Source organism: Mirounga leonina, unplaced genomic scaffold (genome assembly GCF_011800145.1).
Source record: "Mirounga leonina isolate KUSES-001 unplaced genomic scaffold, KU_Mleo_1.0 Mir_176, whole genome shotgun sequence".
Lineage (NCBI taxonomy): Eukaryota > Metazoa > Chordata > Mammalia > Carnivora > Phocidae > Mirounga > Mirounga leonina.
The window spans coordinates 32,509,893-32,522,715 of NW_023270454.1; the positions used below are offsets into that span (position 1 = coordinate 32,509,893).

The 12,823-nt window shown below is 40.7% G+C and overlaps 1 protein-coding gene, 1 long non-coding RNA gene and 1 pseudogene across 2 annotated transcripts in view; 1 reads left to right on the forward strand and 2 right to left on the reverse strand.

The window, feature by feature from the left end:
- The window catches only part of TRIM2 (tripartite motif containing 2), a 128,317-nt gene that overhangs the window by 55,579 nt on the left and 59,915 nt on the right, over nt 1–12,823 (reverse strand). Inside the window, exon 2 of the mRNA XM_035022875.1 lies at nt 884–1,068. Coding sequence (XP_034878766.1) covers nt 884–1,068 — 185 coding nt within the window. The remainder of the gene's footprint in view (nt 1–883; nt 1,069–12,823) is intronic.
- On the forward strand, nt 3,883–3,981 carry LOC118022569 (annotated as a pseudogene).
- LOC118022233 lies at nt 6,144–8,360 on the reverse strand. Its single transcript, XR_004682428.1, has 2 exons — nt 7,669–8,360; nt 6,144–7,430 (listed from the first exon to the last, which is right to left on the reverse strand). It is a non-coding gene; the product is annotated as an uncharacterized LOC118022233 (long non-coding RNA).

Consider the following 12,823-nt stretch of genomic DNA (forward strand, 5'->3'; position numbering starts at 1 on the left):
TGAAACATCCTATGTTCGTTAGTATGTATCTTCTGAAGTATCCTTGAGAGGAAGCTCTCCCTTTTAACTAACTCCTCAATACACAGGTATTTTACTGATGTGTTCTTTGGGAGGAAATAATAGATTTTTTTTTTTAAGATTTTATTTATTTATTTGAGAGAGAGAGAATGAGAGAGAGCACATGAGAAGGGGGAAGGTCAGAGGGAGAAGCAGACTCCCCGCCGAGCAGGGAGCCCGATGCGGGACTGGATCCAGGGACTCCAGGATCGTGACCTGAGCCGAAGGCAGTCGCTTAACCAACTGAGCCACCCAGGCGCCCGGAAATAATAGATTTTTAATTGGCCCTCACCAAAGATCCTCTATGAGGGAACTGTGGTCGGCAAAAATTGTTTGACGAAGAACAAAGGGAAAATTTTAAATGTTTAAATCTTTTTTTTTTTTAAGATTTTATTTATTTATTTGACAGAGAGAGATCACAAGCAAGGAGAGCGGCAGGCAGAGGGAGAGGGAGAAGCAGACTCCCTGCTGAGCAGGGGGCCCGATGCGGGGCTCGATCCCAGGACCGTGGGATCGTGACCTGAGCCGAAGGCAGTCGCTTAACCAACTGAGCCACCTAGGCGCCCTAAAAATTTTAATCTTAAAATATTTAGTGCTCCATGTCCCATGGAAATGAATCAATAGCTACTGGATTGCTTTCTCTCACTTATAATTATTTAAAATAGAGTAAATTATTGGTAACTCATGATTATGTTTCTTGATGTCTATCATAAGTGCAAAAGATTCATTGTCTCCCTTAGGTAAAGAAGAATTCTGGAAAGAACCCTTTGGTAGGTTGTAAGAGATCACTGTGAACCTCTCTTATCTGGGCACAAAGGAGGCTTACCTCTCGCAGAAAGTGTGCAGACAGGGGAGAACCTTGGGATTCTTGTACCGTTCCAGGCATATACTGCAGATCAGAAACTGCTTGTCAATCTGGCGCACCACAGGACTTGGGATGTTGGTGGCTTCACTGGCCATCCTAGACCACTGACATGGGAGGCCGGCTGTGTTTGACCCTGCACGCGGCTGCTGTCAGACAAGAAAGACACATAATAACTGGTAAGTGCAAATCAATCACTGGTTCATTCGCTATAGGCGTGGTGCTGTAAATACAGGTAGAAGTCCATGCCGATGACCTCGAAATGACCATAACCAACCCTCACTGCTGGCAAGGGAATGCAGTGAGATGCCTGTTGATTTTGTAAATCAATATAATGGTCACATGTTCGCCATGCAAACAAAACAAATTAGAAGAAGTGTGTTGTCTAAAGAGGCACGTTTGCCGGGTTTCAAAGCAGTGGCAGCTGAGGGGATAAATACTTATACAGCTCTGCCTGCTCATTCCTTCATTCACAACTATATTTGACTATATGCCTACAGTCTTATTAAAATATTGTCTATATTAGGGGTGCCTGGGTGGCTCAGTCAGTTACGCGTCTGCCTTCGGCTCAGGTCATGATCCCAGGGTCCTGGATGGAGCCTCACATCAGGCTCCCTGCTCAGCGGGAAGCCAGTTTCTCCCTCTCCCACTCCCCCTGCTTGTGTTCCCTCTCTCACTGTGTCTCTCTCTGTCAAATAAATAAATAAAATCTTAAAAAATATATATGGTCTATATTAAATAGAATAGTGTCATTAAGATAAAATATGTTTTCCCAACTATTGTACTTGAAGGGGATCAAAATTTCACTCCAAAATATGCCATCTTGACATAAGGATTATTTTGAGCTGAAGGCAATTGAGAATCAGCAGACATGGTGCAGACATGATGGGGGGTGGCGGGAGGGGTTGGCAGGCGGGGGAGAGGGGTGTGGGCACTCTGCCTCTCCCATCTGCCTAAAAGCAGAGCATAGACTTCCCATATATAAAGGAAATCTTCATTTATAAAGGTGCCTCGTTCTCCCATACCAAAGAGAAGAGAATCTTAATCATCACCAGAGATAGCATGGGAGAGGAGTCTGCATAACACACCTTACTAAGCAACCCTTATGTACCATACATTTCCTGGTCACTTTCCACAACTTACTGCTCCTAAATCTCCTTTTCCTTTGTCTAGCCACTTCTCCACAATTTGTCATCCTTTGTTAAAATAGTATGTAAGCTCCCAGGTCGAACTGCCTCTTTGGGTTTTCACTTCCTTTCTGTGAAACCCCCAGGCATGTAAAATTAAAAATATTAAATTAATAAACATCAATAGAATACAGTATATATACTATTTTGGAAAAATAAACTACCAATTAAATGTGTACACCCTTTTCTCCTGATAATCTGTCTTTTGTCAGTTTAATTCACGGGCTTCAGTGCTAGAATTTATGTGTGTAGAGGAAAAGTTTTCCCACCCCTACATACAGTTAACATGCCAGGATGGAAAAATTAGAATTTTCTATTAAAATCTTTGCATGTGGCTCAAGTGTTTTCTTTAGAATTAAAGGTATATAGATTCCTGGCTAAGATGTTTTTGCTGTGGAGCAGGGACAAAAGGCAGATGATTCCTATTATTTTAAGAAATGTCTGTTGGTATTCATGTGTGGGCATCTGAGGCACCTGGTGAAATTAATTCAGAGAAGGTTTCAATATGTGAGGGATCATGCCAGAAAAAGAGAATTAGAAGAGGGCAACAGAGAAAAAAGTGGAGAGCCTCTAAGGGAGGGAAAAGTTACAACATAAAACACAGCTTCATTTACCACCTTGGAACATCTGGCTTCTATCCCAAAGAAGTAAACCAAGGTTACGGTAAAGCTAAAGTTCACTTCCTAATTTTCTAAATACTTGATAAGGTGTCTATGGCCTCCTCAATTCCCAACAGAAACACTCTTTTGCAAAAAACAAAACCAAAACAAAACAACCAAAAACCACAAAAAACAAACAAACAGAAAAACCCAGCAGTTAATTTTCAATATGACCCTAGGCAGGAAGTAATATTATTCTCATTCCACAGCTTTTTGAAAACCGAGGCTCAGTTAAGAAGTTTGCGAGAACACAAACCCATAGCCTGTTCACTCCTTAAACCACCACACCTCCCTTAAAACACACCTTAACTCCCTTAAAAAACACTCCCTTAAAACACACCTTGTGTTTTAAGAAGGCTGTATGTATGTACGACGCAAGCTTGGTTTATGTATAACATTTTAACTGGGTCTGGGACTTGTGTTTGAAGCTGGGAAATACATATTTACAGAATCAACAATTCTACACTTTTTAATAGAAACTCTTTTCAAACTGAATGATAGTTGTTCTTTCTCCCCACCAAATCACCAAATATTTTTAAAAGCATGTCAACTTTTATTAAGAAAACTCTACTATTTATATGTATTTGAGTATAGCTACATACATGACACACCCATTTTCCAACTCTATGTTTCTAGATAAGATCATTAAAGAGCATGATGAATAAACAGATAGAACCTTGTGAAAGCACCTGTTACACAAAAGTGTCACATTCAAATAGAACTCTCTGCATTAATTAAAACACTGTGTGACATATCTAATTAGCCTGCATTATCTGCTAACTCTTTCATAGAATGTCTCCCTAAAGAACTAGCATAAGGAATGATATTCATTGATTGGATTAAATGTGGCTCATCTCTCAGGAGCTCAGAATGTTGGCACATCATCTGCTTTTCTTTAACCACGTCCCTATGACATCAGAATAGGGAAGGAATGGATTTGTCTCTCTTTAAGATAAGGAAACCAAAGCAGAGGGTTTAAATGACTTGCCCAAGGTCATCGGGTAAAACCAGTGAATCAGAAAGCTCAGATTTCAAGTCTTCTGCCTTATCTGATACCTAACCTTAAACAAGTTTAACACTTTCCAGTAGGGTGTGTGTGTGTGATAAAAATTATGGGGTGCTCACTTCAGTAGCACTAAAATTGGAATGATACAGAAGATTGGCTTGACCCCTGAACAGGGATGATGCACAAATTCAGCAAGTGTTCCATATTTAAAAAAAAAAAAACAACATATTGAACTTTTCAGTTAAAACCAGTTAAAAATAATTTTAATTTGAATAGCTTTTGAAAAGTTTCATATTGCTATCAAACTAAAATTGATTTTAGTCTTTTTTTAATCTCAGAATTTTAGGGTTTGGGCAAGGGAAAAAAAAACATTTGTTTTAATCAAATGATATACGTTGGCTAAATGAAATTTCCTGAGGTGACATTTTTATTCTCAACAGTGAAATAAAAACATTTCATTCTAATTTTCATCCTAATTTTATGATAATTATCATAGTGAGTGAGAGTAAGTCTTCATTAGTATTGTTAATTTATATGGTAAATTAAGTTTACTCATGAACACTGATTTAAAATCATGACAATATTACAGATCTGTCACAAGTGACTTGTTGAAGACATCTGGATTTGCAGGACTCTCAGAATTAATACAAAAGGTTTCCAACCCCCAAAGATCCCCAAACTGAGACTTTGCCAGGGTAATGATCATTCCCTGAATATAACTGGATACCCCAAATAGAAAGACAATTTGACTACTCCTAAAGGGATAATGTGCTGAGGAAAATGGAGGCACAGAATGTGCTAATAAGCACCGTGGGAAACTTTCCATCAGTCTGAATATGCCGAAAGGAATACACATAAAATGTATGACAACCTTTCATCAAAGTGTTTGGGCACTACCAGTTTCTGGTCGTTTTGATGAGAAAAGCGATAAATACTTATCTAGATTCTTGGCTGTTCTCCTTTCCCCATCTTGGTTTCTGAAGTGTCAGAGATCCTTCTTACTCACCAGGCCAGCAGAAATAAGCACGTGATAATAAGAAAGATCAGAATACAGAACTACTCTTTCTCCTGGAGGTCCACAAAATCAATTTCTAGAGAGGAGCACCCGCAAACATGCCAGGGGTGGACTTCATCTCTGAAGGAAACTGAATCCTTCTGGATGTAGGAACTAGCACGGCGTGTATTGACAAAAGGCCAATAGAAAGGAAATGACAGGGAAGGGAAGGCAAGTGGAACCATTTTTAAACTACAGAAATAGCCCACATTAGTGTGCTATTGATATTAACCAGCTCTGAGAGCTCTCACTATGTGGGGAGACTGGCTGAGTTTCCTTGTCAGGGGAAAACCAACAGCAATACTGCTTACAGAGGGGTTGAGGCCTCCTCTCAATAGCAACTTCTCAACTGGACCATTCTGTTCAAAACTGACACTTGCCCCCTCACCCCCTGCCATCCCCTAGCACTTGCCATCTCCCGTCCTTGCTCTATGCCTCTCTAGAGCACCGATCACTTTGCAATATAGTACGTAATGCGTTTCTCTGGCACATTGTCTCCTCCCCACCTCTCCAGGATGTTAAGATTCATGAAGGCAGGGATTTTTGTCTGACTGCTCACTGCAGGAGTCCCAGCACCTAGAACTGCGCCTGGTACATGATAGACATTCATTCTTTCTTTGAAGGAACTGAACAAGTATCACATGGGAATGGACTCAGTCCCGGTAGCAGAAAAGAGTGGCATGGGGGGCGCCTGGGTGGCTCCGTTGGTTAAGCGACTGCCTTCAGCTCAGGTCATGATCTCAGGGTCCTGGGATTGAGCCCCACATTGGGCTCCCAGCTCGGCGGGAAGCCTGCTTCTCCCTCTCCCCCTCCCCCTGCTGGTGTTCCCTCTCTCGCTGTGTCTCTCTGTCAAATAAATAAATAAAATCTTTAAAAAAAAAAAAAAAAAAGAGTGGCATGGGTTGACTCACACAATAAAGAGCACAAAAAGAGTGGCATGGGTTGACTCACACAATAAAGAGCATTCACCAGTCATGTGAATGTTTTCATTTGACATCAGACATTACCTGCCTTCCCGCATGATCATCTAATCTCTAGCAAGATAAGCTATCAGCCAGAGGGTAAATATTCAGGGATATACTTTAACACACTCAAAAGTGCAGAAAAGGAATTGAGAACCACTGAGGACACATCTTGCAGAAATACAAAGTCTAAGAAGGTTGACATACAAATTCCTCATTAGTGGGGGTATGCCAACTCAACAGCTTTTGAGGGTAACAACAATGCAATGAGCATGGAACAGAATCCTGGGGCATAGAAAAACCCCATCCCAGCATTTCTTGCTTCGCGTCATCACTGGTATTTTTCCTGGCTCACATCCTCACATCTCCTAGAACTTGGTGAAAACTACAACCAACTGGAAAAGCAAAACTTGAGAGGAGGAGAGGAAACAAAAGGAAAATGCCTGTGTCCAAAATTCTAGGGTTGAAACCACAATTCCCATCCCAGATTATACTATTTAGATCAGAAAATGATCCCAACGTTTTATTGTTGACACCAGAGTGCGGAAGAGCAGGAAGGGAGGGTGGAAGACCAACGACAAACTGAAAGCCCTATTCTTGAGAAGGGGAGAGAGTTGCTGACAACTTGTTGGCTGGGCTAGGAAACACAGTTGGGAAACAGGTCAAGATTCCTTTAGAAAATAAAATTTTAACATGTGATATGTGGGTAGGAGGCAGCATATTGATTATATACCATCATAAAGGCATTAGATTCCATTTCTATTTAGTTTTATGGCATTCTTGGGTTACTGCTTCTCTTCATTGCCACTGAGCTGGCTTTATTTATTAGCAATGTTGCATTTTTGCTGTTCTTGGACCAATGACAGTGGTGCAGGCATGCGAAAATCAGCTTCCCAAGAAGTTAAAAATCTTCTGGTAGATTTATAGAAAGCAAATCTCAAACCATTAGGATTGTCTGTAACACAATGTACTATCTTTTACCCGCCAGGACAGGTGGTACCTAGAGCTCAAGGCACAGGTGAAAACATGATTAAAGACACACGGTTTTTTTAGTTTTGAAAATTTATGAGCATATTATTATTCACCTGCAACTGAATTTGCATTGTTACAGAGGACTTGACTAGAAGAAAGAAAAGAGGACAATCTTCAGCGAAATTAAAACAGGGTGACCTATTTCTAGTTAAATCAAGCCTCTATCCCAAATGGGCCATTTTGTAAATTAGAAGGCCAGATGCAATATCTTTTCTGACAGTATGGGCATGAACGTGTGTGTTTGTGGGTGAGTGGGTGTATATTCAGGAGGCCATCCACTTTAATTTCTGTCTTCAGGCAAGGATGTGCCCAAGCTTTCCAAGGGTTCCTCTTATTTCCAGGGTCGGATGTATGACAGCTTCCCTAGGTTGCTGGGTTTTACCATATGGAGGCTGATTTATGCCAAGCCCCCAACTTGTCTTTACGAGATTTATACCTATTTCCTCTACCTCTTAGTATAGATAACTGTTTGCCATTGCCTTCTTCATAAAAGTCCTCACATTTTACAACAGAATTAAGTCAGTTCTTAAGATCGGCTTTGGGTTTTCTAAGTTGCAGAAGGCTGGGTCTGTGTGATGGAGTGTTAAGTGGTCAGGCTAATTGACTTTCATCTTACAGTGCCCTGGGAGAGTCAACATGGTGGGGTCTCCTCTCCCCCACATCCATCATCTTGCCAAGTCTCCTCCTTTGCTCTCCTTTGGGACTACAAGGAGGCTACATATTCTGGGACCACAGAAGAGGCAGAGAACAGCCAAAGCCCTAAGCTCTGGGAGTTGGGTGAGGTTAGCAAGAAGGGGAAAGAGAAATTTATTCTACTTCAGAACCTCACAAGGCATACGCCCACACAACAGCAAACCCCTTTTTGCCCCCGGTGGATAGGAAGTGCATTATTTAATTCTGTTGTTGATTAGAATAAATGTTTACCTTAATATGTTTTCAAGAAGAATAAAAAGCACTTCATGGAGGAATGGAGGTAATTGAGAACATCAAGGCAGACGAGGGTAAAGTAAAAGAGGGTAGAAAAAATAGCATGCAGATAGCAGTAATGAAGGTTCCTTCCACGGTGCAGTTTGAATAATTACACTGGGCTCGTTTTTTCCTCAGTATCTGGTTTAATCTAAACCTCCAAATTCGAGGAGGAAACCTGATCTGTTAATTTCAGGTAACCTGAGCAATAATAATATCCAGAGAACTCTACTAGCCAACCCCATTATAGAACAAATTCTATTCTGACACTAAAACCCTTACATAAGTGATAAAGGGCACAGATGGCATCAGACATTTAAAAAAAAAGTAATCACAGGTGTGTGCAAATTATAATTATGCCACAATTAGAAGTAATTCAGTCACATTTTTTGAAGACAAAAAACTATGAGAGTAAATAATTTGGCAGCAAATTTTTTAAAGTTTGAAAGTATTTCTCTTCAATAATACATACAAATGTTTCATTAAAGTCTTAGTTTTAATCGAGAGATAAGGAAAAGAAGCACAAGGGAGTCTTAAAAATTAAACCTAGGTCAAAATTTTTTAAATTGCTACATATTTATAATTTCTTCGACTTAAAGATAGATAAGAGAAAGTCGTAAGTTTGGAGAAATTAATGCCTCCAGATATCCAAATGAAGGACATTTTCAATTCTTAGTAAGACAAAGAATGAATATTTTTACTTATTTCACAAGCAACGAAATCCACTAAGCTTTTATCATATAAGTAAAAAAAAAATAAGTCATCTCAGGATTATAATATTAAGTATGGTGAAAAATACGTATAGATTTTATCCTCCATTTTTAAAATATATGGAACATATATCATGCATCCGTACTTCTTGAAACAGGCACATTCTATCAGAGAACATTTGTACATTCAGTCCTATTGTAACCTTTCCAATGCAAATCACTTGGGTCTTTCTAGGAGAAAACTGGGAAGAAATACTTAGAGGTTTAGGAAAGGCCACTACTCAGGTCTCTGTAACAAAAAGCTGCTTTCTCATACCACAGCACGCATGAAACTTCTCGTTGTGTGCTTGCTCGGGAGGGGCGTGCATTATTTAACAGTACAGCGGGTTAGGAACGGTGCTGCCCAAGCATCTGCCGGAAAATACTGAAAGGCACCAGAAAAGAGGTTCACACTAAGCAGAACTGAATCCTAATACTTAAGAAATCATTTTAAGAATCTGGACAAACAATGCCTCTCCATATTCTAATCTAAAAAAATAAATAAATAAACAAAACCTCTAACAATTTATTCACCAGGAATAAAACGGCAGTAGTTCGATCTAAGCCAAAGAAACAAACTAGTAATTTTTAAAATGCTTCATTCTGAATCTAGGTCTGCTCCTTAAAGCAATGACATTGAATCTATCTTAAGACAGAAATATCATTTTACCTTTTGGTTCAGAAATCCACTTATTAACATTCAGTATTTAGCTTAAAATAAATAGCCTTTCTACTTGCTTTCCTAGCCTCCCAAAATAAGGAATAATGACAGGGTGGGGCACACTAGTAGAGAAAGCTGTCAGAAAAATCGTATCCACTGTTTCAGGAAGCAAACCTAAGGTCCAACCCAAGGATTTTTTTTTCTTCTGTGTAAAGCTACCATGAACTCCACCCAGATTTGAGTCTACTTCAGAGGCAAGGGAAAATGTCAAAAAACAAAAACAAAAACAAATCATCTGCATATTTGCTGATCATCAATGGCATTCAGAATTCAGAGGGTCGAGTCATGCATTATGAATGAATGGGTTTCCAATGGTAACTGGGAACCGTGGTGCTCAACCCCAGGGTTCTCCAACGGAGGACCGGGTGGGGGAAGGGTCGAATTGCACATTCTCCTCCACCCTGGGGTATGGAGGAAGGAATCCTGCAACTTAAATATTTCATCCCCATCTTCCCACCCAACGAAGAAATGCTGGGGTGGGGGTGGGGATCTTCTATTTAAAATAAACCGAATACACATTAAAATGGAAGACAAGTAAAAACAAAAATCTAGTCAGATCACATTAGGAACTTGAGAAGAAAATCTTGCATGACTTTCTCCCTATTCTTAATTTGGTGCCTTTGTTTAAGCAAAGAGTGGGTCTCCCTCTATCTGATAGTTACAGAGCATGCAGCATCACCGAGAGAGAGGGGCGGAAAAAAAGAAAAAGAAATCAAGAAAAAGAAAAGAAGAAGAAGAAGAAGAAACAAACAAACAAACAAAAAACCCCACCAGAATAGAGAGAGCAGGAGAAATCAGTTATCCACCTGGCATAATATTCAGCAATCAGAACATTTAGGACCTACCCATTTCTGCAGACAGACTAATCAACGAGGCAAAGAATTAAATCCTCCCAAGCCTGTCGCTGCAGCTCCGCGGCAATCCAAAAGAACAATGCACATTCTGCTAACCTCCCAAGTTTGGAAGCACCATGCAAAGAGACTGGTTAAAATTCCCTACCATGCAGTGCAGCCATCATCAGAAGCCCAGCATATCTTCTGCTCTATGTAGTGATGTGCCAGTTCATGCACAGAACAGAGGAGAAGAAAAATGGAGGAAAAGAGAGAAGGCTCAGGAAAGTCGGCAGGAATGTTTCTGGGTCATTAACAAGTGGGAGACCCCTTTCGGTATCCAAACCAATCAATCTTTATCTTACAGGACATCTTTTTCTCACTCAGCGTCTGTTGAAAAGACTGCAGCAAACCAAGCAAGGGATTGTGGGATAGGGATGCAGCAGCGAGCTGCAACGAGATTCGCGGGTGGCTTGCTTTCCGCTCTGAGTCAGCAGTCAGCTGTTTCCACGCTCTCCTGCTGGGCCGCCGAGGTCCATCACCGAGAATGTGGCTGCACGATTAACCCCCGGGAGAGGCACCGGCTCACGTCTGCTGGCGCCACGCAGCAAGGCCAGGCGCCGAGCTGCAAATCAAAGAGGCTGTGCTGATAAGCAAAAGGGGCATGCGGCGAGAAGGGCTTCTAGAAGGAAAGCGAAGTATATGATACCTCAGTTCAAATTCAGAGGTGTCATTTGGGTGAGTGTGTGCGAACACACGCTTACTTCCCTAAGTTAGGAAAAAGATACCTGTTTCCTTTAGGCTTTAAGTGGCTTGAAACACAAATGTGAATTTATAGAAATGCCCAACAGCCCAGTTAAGCATCTACTATCTTTCCCCCTCTTGGTATATACCCAGAAATGGGTCTATAAAATAGAGTTCCTCAAAGTCGAATAATGCAAATGACATTCCTCTGCTTTTTGTGGTTCTAATCATTTGACAAAAATCATGCAGTTCTTTCATTTACTTCGGGGGGTGAACAGAACCCGTTGTTTTTCTGATGATGGGAAAGTTTTTCAGTTAAGGGTTGAGAAACTTGACAAACCTTGCATACATACATAACTTGATTTCCTAGCAGGTGACTGAACTTATTTTTAAAAGGTTTTAATAACATAAAAATGATAAAGTAGCCATATAAAAACAACTAGATCCTCATATTACAAATAATACTTTAGAATTTACAAAGCTTACATATCAGAATGGAACTTAACAATCGTTCCCTTGTCTACAGCAATGGAGGCAGGGAACCATATCCTATTCTATACGTTGGTTAGTTACTAGTTTAAAAGTGGACACTAAACATTTTATTTAATAATAAAATTGTTGGGGCACCTGGGTGGCTCAGTCGGTTAAGCATCTGCGTTGGGCTCAGGTCATGAACCCAGGTCCCGGATAGAGCCTCGTGTAGGGCTCCCTGCTCAGCAGGGAGTCTGCTTCTCCCTCTCCCTCTGCCCCTCCCCCTGCTTGTGCTCTCTCAAATAAATAAAATCTTTAAAAAATAATAATAATAAAATTGTTAATTCTCATATTTGATTACATTAATATTCATCACATTCTTTCCATGCAGTCAGGCATTGCATTGAGCCCTATGATGGGGCACTCAGCTCTGCAGAGTAGTTATGATTACCTTTGGGGGAGTGGGTCATAAAGAATCCAGTGAAATCAACAGACCCAGGACACGCCAATTTTGCTATTTCAGGTGGTACCCAGTTCTCAAAAGCCCAGGTTAACATCCTGTTTTAGAAATTTTGTTTTGTGGGGCACCTGGGTGGCTCAGTCAGTTAAGAGTCTGACTCTTGATTTTGGTTCAGGTCATGATCTCAGAGTTGTGGGCTGGAGCCCGATATCAGGCTCCCCGCTCAGTGGGGAGTCTGCTTGAGATTCTTTCCCTCTGCCCCTCCCCCCACTCGTGTGTGCGCGCACGCGCATTCCCTCTTTCTCTCAAATAAATAAATCTTAAAGAACAGTTTTGTTTTGTTTTTTAACAATGTCACTGAGATATAATTCACATGCCATACAATTCACCCATTTAAGCTGTATAAATCAATGGCTTTTAGTATATTCACAGATGCAGGCAACCATCACCACAGCCAGTTTTAGAACATTTTCAACATCTCAAAAAGGAACTCTGTGCCCTTAGCTATCACCCCTACCTTCCCACCCCCACAGTCTTAAGCAACCACTAATCTACTCTGTCTCTGTAGTCCCCTCTATAGATTCTGGACATGAATGGAATCATATAATACGTGGTCTTAGGTGTCTGGCCTTTTTCACTTAGCATAATGTTTTCAATGTTCATCCGTATGGTAGCATGTATCAGTATTTCATTCCTTTTTATGGTTGAAAAATATTCCATTGTATGGATATAGCATGTTTTGTTTATCCATCTATCAGCTGATGGTCACTTGGGTTGTTTCCACTTTTTGGCGATTATGAATAATGCTGCTATAAACATTCCCATACAGGTGTTGGGTGGACATATGTACTGTTGTAAAAGTTTACAATTTAATTAGCACTGACTCCTCAAACTACAAGCAGGCTACCCCCACTCCATTTTACCATGTCCTCTTCCTAAGACAGTCCATCACAAAGGAGCCTGACCTGTATGATGGGGGTCCCTCTTCATCCCACTTGTGCTGTTGCTGGTCCTTTCTGAAGCCAAATTCACTGAATGCGGACCTCTCCCCCCAGAACATCGT